The sequence below is a fragment of the Heliangelus exortis genome, chromosome 18 (genome assembly GCF_036169615.1).
Source record: "Heliangelus exortis chromosome 18, bHelExo1.hap1, whole genome shotgun sequence".
NCBI classification, from domain to species: Eukaryota; Metazoa; Chordata; class Aves; order Apodiformes; family Trochilidae; genus Heliangelus; species Heliangelus exortis.
In genome coordinates, this window is record NC_092439.1 from 357,504 (window position 1) to 372,194 (window position 14,691).

Consider the following 14,691-nt stretch of genomic DNA (forward strand, 5'->3'; position numbering starts at 1 on the left):
CTCGGGGAGGGTGCCCAGAGCTTGCCGGTGGGGTCATTGGGGTCTGGGGCTGGCTGTGGAGCTTGCCCAGAGGTCTGAGGGTCTTGGTCTCATTGGAGAAACACCATGGGGGGTCTGGGAGGCACTGGAGAGGCGGCCTTGGGGGTCTAGGGCTTTCCCAGGAGGGCATGTGGGGGTCCAGACCTAGCTGAGGAGCTTGCCCAGGGCTCCAGGGCTCTCCAGGATGGTTGCCCAAGGGCCACAGGTACTTCAAGGGGCAATGCGGGGGTCTGGAGGCCATGGGAGGCTTCCTGGGGCTCTGCTGGGCAGCCATGGGGGGGTCTGGGGCTCCCCAGAGTGGCCACCTGTGGGTCTGGGGCTCACTTGTAGGGCTGCCCAGCACTCTGGGGGTCAACAGGGAAGTTGCCTGGGGGGGTGGTGTCCGGATCCCACCTCTGGGGTCCGCAGGTCGGACCCCCCCACCCAGGGCCACCCACCTCCCTCGTGCCCTCGTCCCCTCGAGGCTGCCCCGGCGGTGGGTGCCGATGGTTGCAGGGGCCCAGCCTGGCCCCCTCCTCCCCGCCGGCGGTGGAGGCCGAGGCGTGGCGGCGGCGGGGCGGGCCCGGTGCCTCCCCACGGCTCCGGGAGCCGCCGCTGCCGCTCACCTGCGCGGGGCAGCCCGCCTCGCCTCGCCTCGCCTCGCCCTCCGCCCCACCGCCGCCACCACCGCCGCCACCGTCGCTACAGCCATGGCCACCACCGTGCAGGACACTAACACCTTCCTGCTCTCGGCCCTGCAGCCCGAGGCCGGTGTCTGCTCGCTGGCCTTGCCCTCCGACCGGCAGCTGGACGGCCGGGGCCGGGAGGCGGCCGAGGCCCAGCGGCTGCGCAGCGCCCGCGTCCAGGAGCAGGTCCGCATCCGCATGATGCTGCGGGGACAAGCGCCCACCCGCCACGACGTCCCCGACCACGCCGACGGCAGCAGAGGTGGGATACCCCCCCTTCCCATGGTTCCCCTGTTGGGAGCCCCTCGGATGGTGAGGGCTTCACCTTGTGTCCCCAAGCTGGGGACCTGTGCCCCCCACCCCAGCTGAGCCCCCCCGAGCCCCCTGCTGCTCCCCCAGCACTGGGGATGGGGGTGGGAGGACCCCAGCCTGGGCTCAGTTCACCCAACTCAGTGGTCGTGCCTCAATTTCCCCACTCACCCTCTTAGGGGATGTTTGCACTGTGGGGTCCCGCACCCCGCTTTGGGCTGTAAGGGGGTTTTCTAGTCCTGGCAGATCCCTCCCTGGCCCCCCTGGGCTCTGAGAGGCACGGCTGGCTGGGCTCCAAGCTCCTCCATTTAACGTCTGCGCTCATGGCCTCCGCCCTGCTGCTTCGCCCCGTTCACCAAAGCCCTCGACCCAGGGTGCTGGGGGACCCCGGTGGTGGGCAGAGAACCCTCCCCTGGCACCCCAAGGGCTGCCCCGGGCACCCAGCATGAATCACGCTCCTGTCACCACCAGGGCTGGTGACATCCCTGTCCCTACCGGTGGCCTTGGGGTGGTGACAAGGCAGCAGGGTGGCACGGGAGGGCAGGGGCTTCCTGCTGGGGCCCCATCCCAAGGGTGGTGGTGCTGGGACTGGTTTTGGGGGGTGCCTGGGCTGCTGATCCGGCTGTGGTGGAGGGGACCGGGCTGAGCTGCTGTGTCCCCACCAAGGTGGCAATTAGTCCCCTTGCCTCCAGGGATGATGAGAGGTGGGGAGGCCACCTCCTGCTCCCTGCTGCCGGCAAGCAGAAGGCAGTGTCCTCCTGCTCCCTCATCCCCTGACTCCTGAATCGGGTTGCCCTGGGATGATTTCGAGGTCATCTTTAGTCCCCCTTTCCCCCCCCCCCCCACCTCAGTGCTGTCACTGACCCTTTTCCCCTTGCCACAGGTGGTCAGTACAGCACGACCCTGCGCTCCTCCTTCAGCTCCCGTTCCCAGAGCAATGGTCTGGACCCCAAAGCCTCGGTAGGTATCTTGGCCCTGTGCCAGCGCCCATCACTGTGGCAGCCGGTGATGGTAGCAGAGACCTAGCCTTGGCTCTCAGCCCCGACCCTTCCCGTCCCCTTGGTGGGACGGAGAGCCAGGCTCACGGCCACCCCCTAACCCCCTGCAGCTCTACCAGCCGCTGGCCAAGAAGGACTTTGGGACACTGAAGGGCAGCAGCTGGTCCTCGCGCTCAGCAGTGGACCTCACCCCGCACAAGCGGATGGCGACCATCAGCAACGGGGGCCTGGCCAAGGGCCGGGGCTATGGCTACGCCATGTCGCAGGCTGCCAACACCTCACCACGGCCCAGCTCCTTCCACGAGCGCAACTACCGCTCCCGGCAGAACTTGGACACCCTCTCTCTGCGCTCGCTGCGGCTGACCGACGGGCCGCTGCCCCCCGCTGCCACGGCTGACGACCGCTACAGCGTCCTCTCGGAGCAGCTGGACCCCTTGGGCCACCGCCCCCTCTACAAGAGCCAAGGCAACGGCGGCTTCGCCCGCTCCTACACCTTCGAGAGGCAGCTGAGCGCCGGCTCCGCCGCCAAGGCCGCCTCCGACTGGCTGGAGGGCAGCGAGGTGACCCAGAGCCGCACCATCCGCGCGCCCGCCATGCGCACGCTCCAGCGCTTCCAGAGCAACAACCGCTCGCGCCTCAGTGCCGGCTCCTTCGGCAGCGTCCAGGCGGCCTCCCAGGCGGGCGTCGGGAGCTCCTACATGGGCATGGTGGAGCACAGCTCCCGCGCGCCCTCCGTGCGCAGCCTGGCCGAGTCCGGACACCACCTGCAGGACCAGCGCGCCATGGAGATGTACAACGGGCACAGCACGCTGCTCGGCCACCACGCCGGGGGGTGAGTCCTTGTCTCCCCACCTCAGTCACTCGGTTGAGGGCAAACCCCTCCATCTCCTGCCTGGGGTAACCTTTGCTGCAAGGGAGAGGCAAGATGGTGGGCATCAGTTGGTCCATTGTGGGAGACTCACGTGTGGTTTGGTCTCCACATGTGTCCTGCTCTTCTCACGGGCATGTCCTGAGGGTAGAAAGGTACTCATTCACCTGGGCCTGGAGAGCCAGGTCCCAAGAGCATGGTGGGGAGGGAGATGAGTTGACAGCTCTCCTCTGAGACATGGGGTGCAGAGATGGAGGACCCCTGTGGGATGTTGTAGTTGGGCTTTTTCTCACCTCTTTGTGGCTTCCAGGTTTGATGACATCGACCTGCCCTCTGCAGTGAAATACCTGATAGCCAGCGACCCCAACCTGCAGGTCCTGGGTGCTGCCTACCTCCAGCACAAATGCTACAGTGACAGCAACGCCAAGAAGCAGGTGAGCACCCAGGAGCCCAAGGAGAGGGGGCTGTACCCAGCTCCTCTGACACGGGGGGGCACCCAGGGAAGGGTGGAGGAGATGGAGGGAGCCCTTGCTGAATGGGAGGACGTCTCAACCCTGCCGGGCTCTCCCCTCCCAGGCCCGCAGCCTCCAGGCCATGCCCAAGCTGGTGAAGCTGTTCAACAGCCCCAACCAGGAGGTGCAGCGCCATGCCACCGGCGCCATGCGCAACCTCATCTACGACAACGCCGAGAACAAGCTGGCACTGGTGGAGGAGAACGGCATCTACGAGCTGATGCGGACGCTGCGGGAGCCCGACGACGAGCTCCGCAAGAATGTCACAGGTTGGGGACGGTGGCAGCAGGGGCCTGGATCCCCTGAGGAGGGCACATGGTGCCCCTGCCCCATGCTTAAAGCTGGGATGACGCTTGACGGGGGTGACCTCTTTGCATTGGTGCTGCCCACCATGTCCTGTGGCTGCTCCTGGCCACAGGTGGTCAGTACGAGGGCCCCCCTGGGGAGGTGAGCCTGGGTGGGTGCTCCCCAGACACCCCATGACTGAGGATCCCTCTCTGTGCAGGGATCCTGTGGAATCTCTCCTCCAGTGACAATCTGAAGGATCGCCTGGCCCGGGACACACTGGAGCAGCTCACGGACCTGGTCCTGGTCCCCCTGTCTGGGCTGGGGGGCTCAGGAGTCATCCAGCAGAATCCCTCAGAGGCAGAGATCTTCTATAACTCCACAGGCTTCCTCAGGTACCTGCTCTGGGCCAGCTCCTGTCCTGCTGTGGGCAAAGATTTGGGAGGGGGAGGAGACACCGTCTGTGTACATAGGCAGCACGATCCCCAGAGCGTGTTTCTGGGGTCCCCATCCCTTGCAGTTCTTGTGCATCAAGGCAAAGTCCCAGGAGGGGTGTTAGCTGTTCTCCACTCAGTGAAGCCTGGTGGCAGGAGGGGTGGGGGCCTGTGGGGAAGCCCCTTTTCACTGTGATGGCCCCATGTTCCTTGTGCAGGAACCTCAGCTCTGCCAGCCAGCAGACCCGACAGAAGATGCGTGAGTGCCACGGGCTGGTGGACTCCATGATCCACTACGTGAACAGCTCCCTGGAAGTGGGCAAGTCAGAGGATAAGGTGAGCCCCGGGAGATGGGGGGGTTTGGTTGCCCCCAGAGGGGCTGCTGCTCCTGGCAGCCCAGTGTCAAGGCCATCAGGTGCACGTCCTGAGGTGGTGGTGGGACAACCAGCCTGGCTCCATTCCACCTTACCGTGCACCTCTGGTGTCCTCGGGGTGCCTCTGGCCAAGGAAGCCCCACGGGATAGTGGCCTGGGGGACACGCCAGCTGGAGATGCCCTGGCAGGTGACACAAGAACTGACACCCTGGTGTCCCATCACCCCCTTAGAGCGTGGAGAACGCCGTCTGCGTCCTACGCAACCTCTCCTACCGCCTCTACGACGAGATGCCCCCCTCCTCCCTCCAGCGCCTGGAAGGCCACAGGAGGAACACCAGTGGCATGGTGACAGGGGAGCTGGTGGGCTGCTTCAGCCCCCAGAGCAAGAAGGCACGAGAGGTCAGCAGTGGGGACCATGACAGCCATGTCACCCGGGGTGGGGTTGGCACTGGGAAGCAGCTGGCAGCGGAGGTGACGCTGGGGCGGAGGTGGACGCTGGCCTGGGCTGGTGGGTGGGACACATGGGTGATCTCAGCAGAGGGTGAATCAGGGGTGTGGGGAGGTGAATCAGGGGTGTGGGGAGGTGAATCAGGGTGCCGAGCCCGTTTTGCTGTGCCATGGGGCATGACACAGCCGGGGTGACCTGCCAGGTCACTGCCAGCCCAAAAGTTGAGGGGAAGGGGGACACCAGCACTGAGGGACGATGAGGGGACATCTAATGGTGCCTCCCCCATCCTTGCAGCACTACCTGAACGCGGACATTGTCACCTTCACGGAGGTCTCCAAGGACCCCAAAGGTATGGAGTGGCTCTGGAACCCTCAGATCGTCGGCATCTACAACCGGCTGCTGCAGCGCTGCGAGCTCAACAAGCACACGACAGAGGCGGCCTCGGGCGCCTTGCAGAACATCACTGCCGGGGACCGCAGGGTGAGGACACGGAGAGGAACTTCCCCGGGCTGTCCCCACCATGTCACAGCCAGTCATAGCCGTGCCCAGGGAGGGGACACACCAACCTGCCTTTCCTGGGTGGGGGCCGTGGCCGTCCTGCTGCTCACCACCTGGGCACAGTCACCTTGTCCTGGCCCTGCTGAGCAGGATGAGGAGGAGGAGGAGGGGGAGGAGGATGTGGTGGGTGGAGGTGGCAGTGTTGGGGGTCTCCCAGCGGGTGTTTTCCTGGCAGTGGGCGGGCGTGCTGAGCCGGCTGGCCCTGGAGCAGGAGCGCATCCTCAACCCTGTTCTGGACCGCGTCCGCACCGCTGACCACCACCAACTGCGCTCCCTCACCGGCCTCATCCGCAACCTCTCCCGCCACGCCCGCAACAAGGATGAGATGTGTGAGTGCCAGGGTGTGCTGGGGCTGCAGCAGGAGCCCCACGGACACCCCCCACCCTGTTCCTCCTTGGTCTGGCCTCCAGCTGTGTCTCAGTACCTTTGCGCCCCTGCATCCCTCTTCCCAACTGAGAATGTGGTGGATGGTCTGCCCCCCACCCCAGGAACCAAACAACCCCCACAGCTTCTGCTCTACCTCCAACCCCACCGTCTCACTTGGCTTTCTTCTTGTCCCCAAACGCCTCTTCCTGGTGCCAAGGGGTCTCAGTGGAGACTCCAGAGAGCAAAGGGCTTGGAGATGTCCTTGGTGCTGCCCTGCAGGTCCTTGGCTGGGCCCTCTGTTCCCTCATTGCCCCCTGGGGTTGCAGGGTTCACTCCCAGGCTGCTGTGTGTCCCCTGGGTTTGGCCACCAGCCCTGACGTGATGCCTTTGCCCACCAGCAACCAAGGTGGTCAGCCACTTGATCGAGAAGCTGCCAGGGAGCATCGGGGACAAGGCACCACCCGCTGATGTCATCGTCAACATCATCGCAGTCCTCAACAACCTGGTGGTGGAGAGCCCCATGGCTGCCCGTGACATCGTCTACTTTGATGGCCTCAGGAAGCTCTTCTACATCAAGAAGAGAAGGGACAGGTGGGAGCTCCCTGTCCACTCTGCTGTCCAGTCCTGCTCTTCCCTTCCTCCCTTGCTCCCTCCCATAACCAGTCTCTTCCCAAGGTTTGGTGCTGGGCTCCTCAGGACAGCCCACCATGGAGTTGTCCATTGCTGCAGCCACCATCTTCCCATGTGGGTGCTTCTCACCTCTCCTGGCAAAAGCACTTCCCATCCTGCCCATCGTGGTGTGCTCCAGCCTTTAGTTTTCTGCTTCTTCCCATCAGCACTAAATCCCCACCCTCAGCCCCTCCTGGGGTGGTGTCTCTGGGCTGGTGGCATCAGAGCTCATTGTGTCCTCTCTCTGTCCCAGCTCGGACCATGAGAAGTCCTCAAGAGCAGCAGCCAGCCTCCTGGGCAACATGTGGCAGTACACCAAGCTCCACCGGGACTTCAAGATGGTACGTGCCACCCTTGGGTGCCTCCTCTGGCTGGTGGGATCCTGGGAGGGGGTCCCACGGGAGTGAAGGTCAGGGTTTCACCCCAGAAAGCCACACTACCCAAATGCTTCCAGGCATGCGGTGGCCCCCAACTCCATCCCTCCCTCTCTGTGGTGGCACCTGCACCAGCAGGGAGGGGACAGCCACATGCCCAGCGTGGGGACAGCACGGCCCTGTTGGTGTTTGTGTTGGCATTCCCACCCCAGCGAGGGGCAGGCAGGGGTGTCCTGGGCAGGAGGGGTGACAGTGCTGGTGTGTCCCCCCCGTGTGACGGTGGCCTTGTCTCCTTGCAGAAGGGGTACCGGAAGGAGGACTTCCTTGGCCTGTGAGGACAACCCCAGGAGCCACCTGCCTGGCCCTGGCTCTCCCTGCTGGGCTGCTCCTCGTGTCCTGGGGAGGCTCCTCACCACCAGACCCCCACCCTGTAGTGTAGTCCCTGCTGTGTCCCTCATGCCTCCCCCTTCCCCGTGTTGGGGACACTTGTCCTCCCTCCTGCCACAGCCGGTGACAGCTTTTGGCTTTGTCACGGGGCCCCACTGGGACCCCAGGTAGAGGGGGACAGCCCCACTGCACCCAAGGGTCTTCAGCCCCCAGGGACCCTGCCTGCTCAGGGGGTGGTGGCTCAGCAGGGGGGCAGGAGCTGCTTGGGGGGGGCTGGTGAGGAGGGGGCTCCGGGGGGCACCCCAGCTCCCTGGCTCGGGGTGCACTGGGGTCTGGTGCCACTGCATGGGAGCAGGGCAGGCTGTGGGCTTCCCTCTGGGTGGGGAGGGGGCTTTGCCGAGCTCAGGGGGTTTGTTGGGACATCCATGGGGGCTTCCCAGGTTTTTAGGGGGTGCCAAAGCAGCTGCAAGGAGCTGGGAAGCAGCACTGGCAACGGGCAGCTGAGTGCCCCTGTGCAGGGGCTGTGGCTGAGGATGCTCGGGCCCTCGCTGAGAGAAGCTGGGGGGGGTCTCAGTGCCACAATGTCCCCACCCGAACAGCCTGCAGGGACTGTCCCTGTGCTCCTGGCTGGTGTGGTGCCTCCCCATGGGGTGGGGATGTGTCCCGGGTGCCTGGCGCTGGTGGGGCCGCGGATCTGAAGCTCAGGGTGGGCTGCGTGGTGGCTTCGCTCTGCCGGGGGGCTGGGGGGGGGGAGACCCGGGGCTTGGGGGACATTGTGCACCCCCGGGGGGAAACGAGGTAGAGTGGGGAGTGGGGGGAAGACCGGTGGCACTGCTGGGAGGGGACATGTCCAGGGTTGGTGTGACCCCCCCCGGAGGAGTGGGGCTGGGTGTCACGGGGTGTTTGTCTCCCCAGCTCTCTGTGTACAAACTCCCCAAGCCCGGAGTACCCCAAAATAAAGGCCTTGATGGATGCTCTTGCCTGGCAGGTGGGAGGGGAGCAGCCCGCAGGATGTGGGATGTGGTACAGGGACAGGACACAGTGCTGCCTGCCCCAAAACCCACCAGGGGCACCCATGTCCACGCAGATGGACAAGACCCACTGGGAGCAGCAGCATTTTTATTGCCAGGGGGGTTTCTGTGGGAGGGAGGGTGCTGCAGCCACTCCCCCCCCAGCATTACCTGGCCCCTGGGCTGCTGGGACTGGGTGTGTTGCTTCTCGGGGAGCATCACCCATCCCAACACTTGTCCATCACACAGAAAACCTTTCCTGGAGCCCATGGCAAGGGGCACAGCACCCAAGGGTGCCCAGGCAGTATGAGCAGGGGTGTCCCCTGGTGATGGTTTTCCACCATGGAGCATGCTGCCAGAAGGAGCCAGCTCCTGTCTTTCCCACCAAGACCTTGGCTTTGGTCCCACCATAACACTCGGGCTCCTCTGGGTTCATGCAGCCCCACAGGGATGGGGGATGCCACCCATGCTGGCCCGTGGCCACTCTCAGATGTCATCCTCTGTCACCAGGCAGTAGAAGTCTGTGCGGGCACCATAGTTGCGTGACCCCAGGTCTGAGACATCGAGCTCGTGGCTGTCCCTCAGCTGCGTGTCCTCTGTCGTGCCGGCAGCTGAGGCCAGGGGAGTGCGGGGGCCACGGAGGCGAGGAGGCAGGGGGCTCCCAAAAACGTACCCTCGGAGGCCTGGAGAGAGGAGGGAGATGGGTTTAGGTGGTGGGGAGGGGGCTGAACCCACCTCAGGAGGGTGGAGCACAGCTCAAAGGTGGCCTCAGGACCCAGTCTGCCCCCCACCAGGAGAAGAAGCAGGAGACAAGGACCTGTCCCGAGGTCCCCATCTGGGTGGAGGTCTCCCCCACTGTCCAGGTAGCTGCTGTGCAGGATCAGCATGGGGTCCTTGTCCTCCTGCAGCTGGGTCTGCGGGTCCCCTGTGGTCCCCTGGGAGGAGACCTTGCGGGGCAGGGCCAGGCACAGCTCCTTCCAGAAGTCCGATGAGGGGGTCTGCAGGGGCAGGGAGCAGAGGAGTTGTGTTGGGACCACCACAAAGCCAAGCCCAGCTCTGTATGAGGCTCAGGAGATCTTCTTGGGGCTCAGCTCCTTCTTCCCAGGGCTGGGAGCTCAGCCACGGGGAGGGCTGTGCTCCTGGCGTGGCACCGTGCCCAGCACTGGCGGAGAAACCGGCTTAACCTGCCGAAACCCTCCCGAGGGCTGCAGCTCCCAGCCTGGCCCTGGAATGGCCACAGCAGCCATGGGCCAGAGCTTCACTCTGGGAGCCAAGGCTGGGGGAAAGCCCAGAGCAGTCAGGGGCTCCTGAGCACCTGAGTTTGGGGTTTGGGGAGTGATTACCCAGAGCTGGGGCTGTTGCTGTTGGGTTTTCAAATATCACCTCTGAAGGACGAGTGCCCCGTCCTGGTTTTTAGCAGCACCAAGACACAGGGAGCAGCCCTGGAGCCTTATGGGGAGGCTGACACAACATGGGGTGCTGGGGAGGGAAGGGTGGTGTGGGTGGGAGGGGGTCACGCTCGGCTCTCACCATGGAGCCAGCTCTCCACACCAGCAAGGTGACGGCGTGTCGGTACTGCTTCAGCAGGCTGATGGCAGGGTGGGTGATCTCCCGGTACTGACTCTCAAAGATGATGAAGATGGGTTTCTTGGAAAGCTCCAGCAGCCTCCAGAGCCCTTCCCTGTGAAACAGGCCAGTGGTAGGAGGGGAAAGGACCCACCAGCCCTTCTCCCCGCAGCACAGGACCCACTCCTACCTGAAGCTGCTGTTGCACCAGTCTTGCTCCAGGTAGGCGACGGAGAGGACCAGGATGAGCCGCCGGCACCGGCTCACGTTCATGATCAGATCGGCTGAGGGCTCTGCGGGCAAAGGGAGCTCAAGCCCCAGGTCCTGGCGTTGCTCCCCTGCCCAGCCCAGTGTGGGTCTGGTGCCTACCTGAGTTGGGCAGGATGTTTTGCTCGTCCAGGAAGAGTTTGTAGCCATAGCGGTTCTCCAGCTGTGGCTTCACGATGAAGTGGACGAACTTTCGGTCATCCGGGGCGGTGGCGTGGGAGATGTAAGCGTCGTACAGCTTCCCGTCTGGGGGCCATGGGGACAGGGGATGGAACACCAGGGAGGGCTCTGCCTGCCAGAGAGCCCCCAGTCTGGGGTAGGGGGGTTACCACCTCAGTGCCCAGGCCTGGCAGCTCACCATTGATCTCCAGCTCGCCGTAGCGGTTCTGGTACCAGAGGAGCAGGCTCAGGCGGCACCGAACATAAAGCCCAGCCAGGAGCACCAGGAGCACCAGGACCAGGAGGGCTGCCAGCACTGCAGGCACATGCCCTGCTGCCTCTGCAAGGACAAGGAAGGACATGGTGAGTGTGGTCAGTGGCCCCTAGCTCAGGTTTTCTGGGTTTGGGTTGGGTTTGTGCCACGTTAGGCTCCCTTGGGAGAGGCAGTGGTGTCCCAATGGTGCTGCCCTCCCCCTTGTCCCTGCTCTGTCCCCTTCTGTCCCTACCCACTCGCCGCAGGGTGAAGGTGGCTGTGGCGTTGCTGACCCAGCAGGTGAACACCCCAAAGTCGGTGTCGTGTGTGAGGTTGAGCTGCAGGATGCTGCAAAGGAGCCACTCTGAGGCATTTTGGGCGAGCCTGGGGGGAGATAGAGCCACTGTGGGTTGGGAGCCACCCTGATAGAGATGTGGATGGACAGACCCTGGGACGGGCTCCTTACCAAGTGGTGTCCTGGCTGCTGTTGCTGCCCAGGGGCTGCCCATCTTTGGCCCAGGCAGGGAGGTGCTGGCAGGGCTGGGTGGCTGCCCAGCGCACGGTGCAGTTCAGGGTTACCTGGCTCCCAAGCGCCAGCTCCAGCGTCTCGTTGGTGGCCGGGACGAGGATTTCGGGGGGCACGCTGCAAAGGTCTGGGGGGACACGGCAGGGAAGGGGGTTTCAGGTGGGAAAGCTGATCCAGCTCCCAGCTGGGGCAGGCAGCTTCTCGGAGCCATCCCAGCCTCCCCGGAAAAACGAGCTCTGCCGCGGGGCTCAGGTGCTTGCAGCTCTCCTGCAACAGGCTGAGCTGGTTTGGGGGGGCTGGGACAGACCCTTGCCCACCCTACGAGGCAAAGCCAGGGCACTGAGCAGGACCCTGTGTGGTGCCCGCCCAGCGAGGGGTCCATCCCGGCTGAGAACTCGGGGCAGGGTTTGGTTTCGCAGCTTACCTGCCATGGCGTGCTCACGGGGGAGCTGCCGGCATCGCCGCGGGGTGGGCGGGCAGCACAGCCCCCGCACGGCTCTGCCGCGGGGCAAAGTCCTCCGGGGCTGCCGCGGGGAGGGCTGGGCCTGGGAAAGGTCAGAAACGGCTCCGTCAGCCCCGGCTGCTTCGGGCACAGGGAGCGTCCCGGACGTCCCCATCGCTACCCGCGGCGTTTTGGGTCGGGGGGGTGGTGGGTGCTGTGCTGGGGTAAAGCCAAAGCCAGTGTCCCGGCCCCGGCTTGGTGGCACTGTGACACTGTCCTTACCCACGCAGCCTGGCTTTGCCAACCGTGAATTTACAGGTGGGAGGTGATTAATGAGCAACCAGAGGCTTCAGGACATAAAAAATGTGGCTCTGGCTGAAGGGCAAGGAGCCGTGGTCATGGATCAACCACGGGGTGTGAGACCCAGCCAGCTGCCCCCGTGGCTGCATCCAGGGGGACCCTCTGGGACCCTCTTTGTGCTGCCAGCCCCCTGTCTGGGCTGCAGTGCTGCTTCCTGCCTGAGGTGACCTCTTTAAACTGGCAGAGGGGAGGTTTATGTCAGACATGAGGGTGCTGAGGCCCTGGCCCCCAGGTTGCCCCCCAGAAGCTGTGGCTGCCCCATCCCTGGCAGTGTCCAAGGTTGGATAGGGCTTGGAGCACCCTGGGCTGGGGGAGGTGTCCCTGACCATGGCAGGGTGATTTTTAAGGTCCCTCCAACCCAAACCATTGGATGAGTGGATGATTCTGTAGTTTATATCAGGGTTCCAGACTCCTGAGCTCTGGTAGCATTGAGCTTGTCCCCCTGGACACACATTTCCCCCAGGTTTGGGGGCTCAGTGTACTGGTCCCCTGCAGCTGTGCTGGGGCAGAGGTGTGCCACGTGTGGGGACGGGTGGGGAGCAGTGGGACCATCCCCCAGCTGGCATCATGCATTGGGTGGCAGTGGCACTGCCATAGCCCCGCGGGGAGGGTGGCACTGGGGAGGACACCCCACACCCCACTGGTGCCAAGGGGCACCAGGAGCAAATGGGGAAGGGCTTGGGCTCCTCTGTCCCCAAACACCCCCAGAGCCCCAGGGTGGGCGTTGTGTCTGCTGGGGACAGTGTGGGAATAACAAGGACATCGTCTTGCCCTTGTAATCTGTAAAGACATCCAGCGTGACTGCTGGGGCCAGGAGGGGCAAAAATATCTCTCTCAGCTGCCTCTTTGCCTCAGAGCTCGGTCGCACTCGGTTGCAAACTGGTTTTGGGTAAGAGGAGGGGGTGGAGGCTGGGCTGGGCCCTGCAGAAACAGCAGGTGCCAGGCACGGGGTGAATCTGGGGGTCAAGGTACAGGCGGGATGATTGTCCAGTGTTCAGCTTGAGCAGCTGGAGAGCGATTGAGACCTAAAGCACGACAGGGTTCCTCTGTGCCCAAGGATGGAGATGAGCCAGCCCACCCTGCTCTCAGATGGGGAAGGAGCTGGGAGCCACTACCCCAGGCTGGCCAGGGGCTCCCTCTGCCCAGCGGGATGCTCTGGCTCCCACCTGATGGGTCACCTGTAAATTGTTGTGCTCCAACAGCTGGAAATGAGGAAGCCCCAGCAAGACACAGACTGTCTGGGGAGTTTGGGGGAGGTCCTGAACACCTCCCTGGCCCCTGCAGAGGCGCAGCCATCCAGGGCCCCGTGGCTCCAGGGCACACAATGGCGACAGATGCCCAAAGGGGAGCAGGGTGCCAGGGCTGCTGCCCGCCAGCGAGGGAGGAGCACAGGGTGATGGGCAGCAGCTCCCTCCCATGTCCTCCCACGTCTCTGGGTTCATGGTGCTCCAAGCACGGCACAGGACCCTGCGGTGGCAGTGGGTGCTTGGGTGGTGGCACCCCCAGAGCATGGGCACGGGGAGGGGGCAGGGCAGAGCTGCCGGGGGGACAAGCAGGGCCACACAGCACCCCAGTGAAACCCTCCTGACCCCGGCCGGGACGGCGTCAGCACGGAAAGGGCAGCGGAGCAGAGCAGAGCTGTATTTACCTTCCAAGCTTCCCCCGGTGCCTTGGCCACAGGCTCCCCGCCAGCCACGCACCTCCTGTGCCGCTCCCGCCGACTGGACCTGCCGGGTCCCTGCTTGGATTTCCTCTTTTAATTTTTTTTTTTTTAATTTTTTTTTTTTTTTTTAAAGTATTGTATTTATTTCCCCCCTGGCAGCCCAGCCCCTGCCCTTCCCCGGGCTCACTGCCCCAATGGCCGGGCGCCAGGCCTGCAGGAGGGGTTGGCCATCCCGCTGCTCCACCTCCATCTCCACCTGAACCTGTGGGGAAAAAAAAATAAATTAAATAACCCTGGCTGTAGGGGATGGGAAAAGGAAAAAGAAAAAAAAAAAAAAAAAAAAAGAGAGAAAAAAAGAAAGGGAAGACACCCCAGCCCCCCCCACCCAGCATCCCCGGGCAGGTTGCAGGAGGAGGAAACCCCCGTGGCTGGAAAAGCCCACGGAGGTGTCGGGGCAGGATGAAACCCATACCCGGCACCGGTAATTCCAGCTCCCCGGCAGCAGCCTGGGGGGGTCTGCTCAGGGCAGAGGCTGTGTTTGGGGTGAGGGTTGCAGAGCACCCACAAACTCAGCACTCTCAGGTTTGGTTCAGGTGAGATGGAGGGAGGTGGGGGGTGGAGTCCAGGGGTCTCCCCTCTGTTTCCTTCCTCTCTATGATTTTAAAAGGTTCTTTGCAGGTTGGAGCCGACACCCCGGGGTGGCTCGTCCGGCTGGTGCTGGCCGGTACTGATAATGATCCGTGGGAACCGGTCAGAGCCCTCGCTGTCCCCGGGCAGAGCTCTGCTGCGGCTGCAACCAGCTCCGGCCGGCGCAGAGAAACACCGACCGGACACACAGCGAACACATCGCCCAGCACCTGCTTTGGGGCTAAAAAGGGAAGAAAAGGGGCAGCTCTCCCCCGGACAGGGCCCGACTCCGGCAGGGTGAGAGGCTCGGGGCTGGTGCCGAGCTCTTGGCACGCAGCCTTCATACCTCCCCACTGCGCCTGGGTGGGGCCCAGCCGGCCAGGAAGCGCTGCTGCAGCTCCCGATCCGGCAAAACAATGGTTCTACCCTCCGCTTTGTAAGAAAAAAAAACCCAAAAACCACACAATAAACCCTGGGAGAGGAGCGGTGCAGAAGGGGCTGCCGCGTGTGGGGCTTGAACAGCGTGGGAGAG

At 64.0% G+C, this 14,691-nt stretch overlaps 2 protein-coding genes across 2 annotated transcripts; one reads left to right on the forward strand and one right to left on the reverse strand.

The window, feature by feature from the left end:
- Positions 1–509: 509 nt before the first annotated feature.
- Positions 510–8,259, forward strand: PKP3 (plakophilin 3). The gene is made up of 13 exons (XM_071761735.1): positions 510–966; positions 1,897–1,973; positions 2,122–2,843; positions 3,190–3,313; positions 3,456–3,660; positions 3,897–4,071; positions 4,329–4,446; positions 4,716–4,883; positions 5,227–5,412; positions 5,666–5,819; positions 6,255–6,447; positions 6,779–6,866; positions 7,199–8,259. Exons 1-13 carry the CDS (start codon positions 525–527, stop codon positions 7,232–7,234), a joined length of 2,688 nt encoding a protein of 895 aa, XP_071617836.1. The 5' UTR covers positions 510–524; the 3' UTR covers positions 7,235–8,259.
- A 129-nt stretch (positions 8,260–8,388) lies between these two features.
- SIGIRR (single Ig and TIR domain containing) lies at positions 8,389–13,723 on the reverse strand. Its single transcript, XM_071761736.1, has 10 exons — positions 13,518–13,723; positions 11,492–11,612; positions 11,008–11,194; positions 10,795–10,925; positions 10,488–10,628; positions 10,232–10,375; positions 10,053–10,155; positions 9,827–9,977; positions 9,114–9,294; positions 8,389–8,979 (listed from the first exon to the last, which is right to left on the reverse strand). The coding sequence occupies exons 2-10, from the start codon at positions 11,496–11,498 to the stop codon at positions 8,783–8,785; spliced, it is 1,242 nt and encodes a 413-aa protein (XP_071617837.1). The 5' UTR covers positions 11,499–11,612; positions 13,518–13,723; the 3' UTR covers positions 8,389–8,782.
- Between the last annotated feature and the right edge of the window lie 968 nt (positions 13,724–14,691).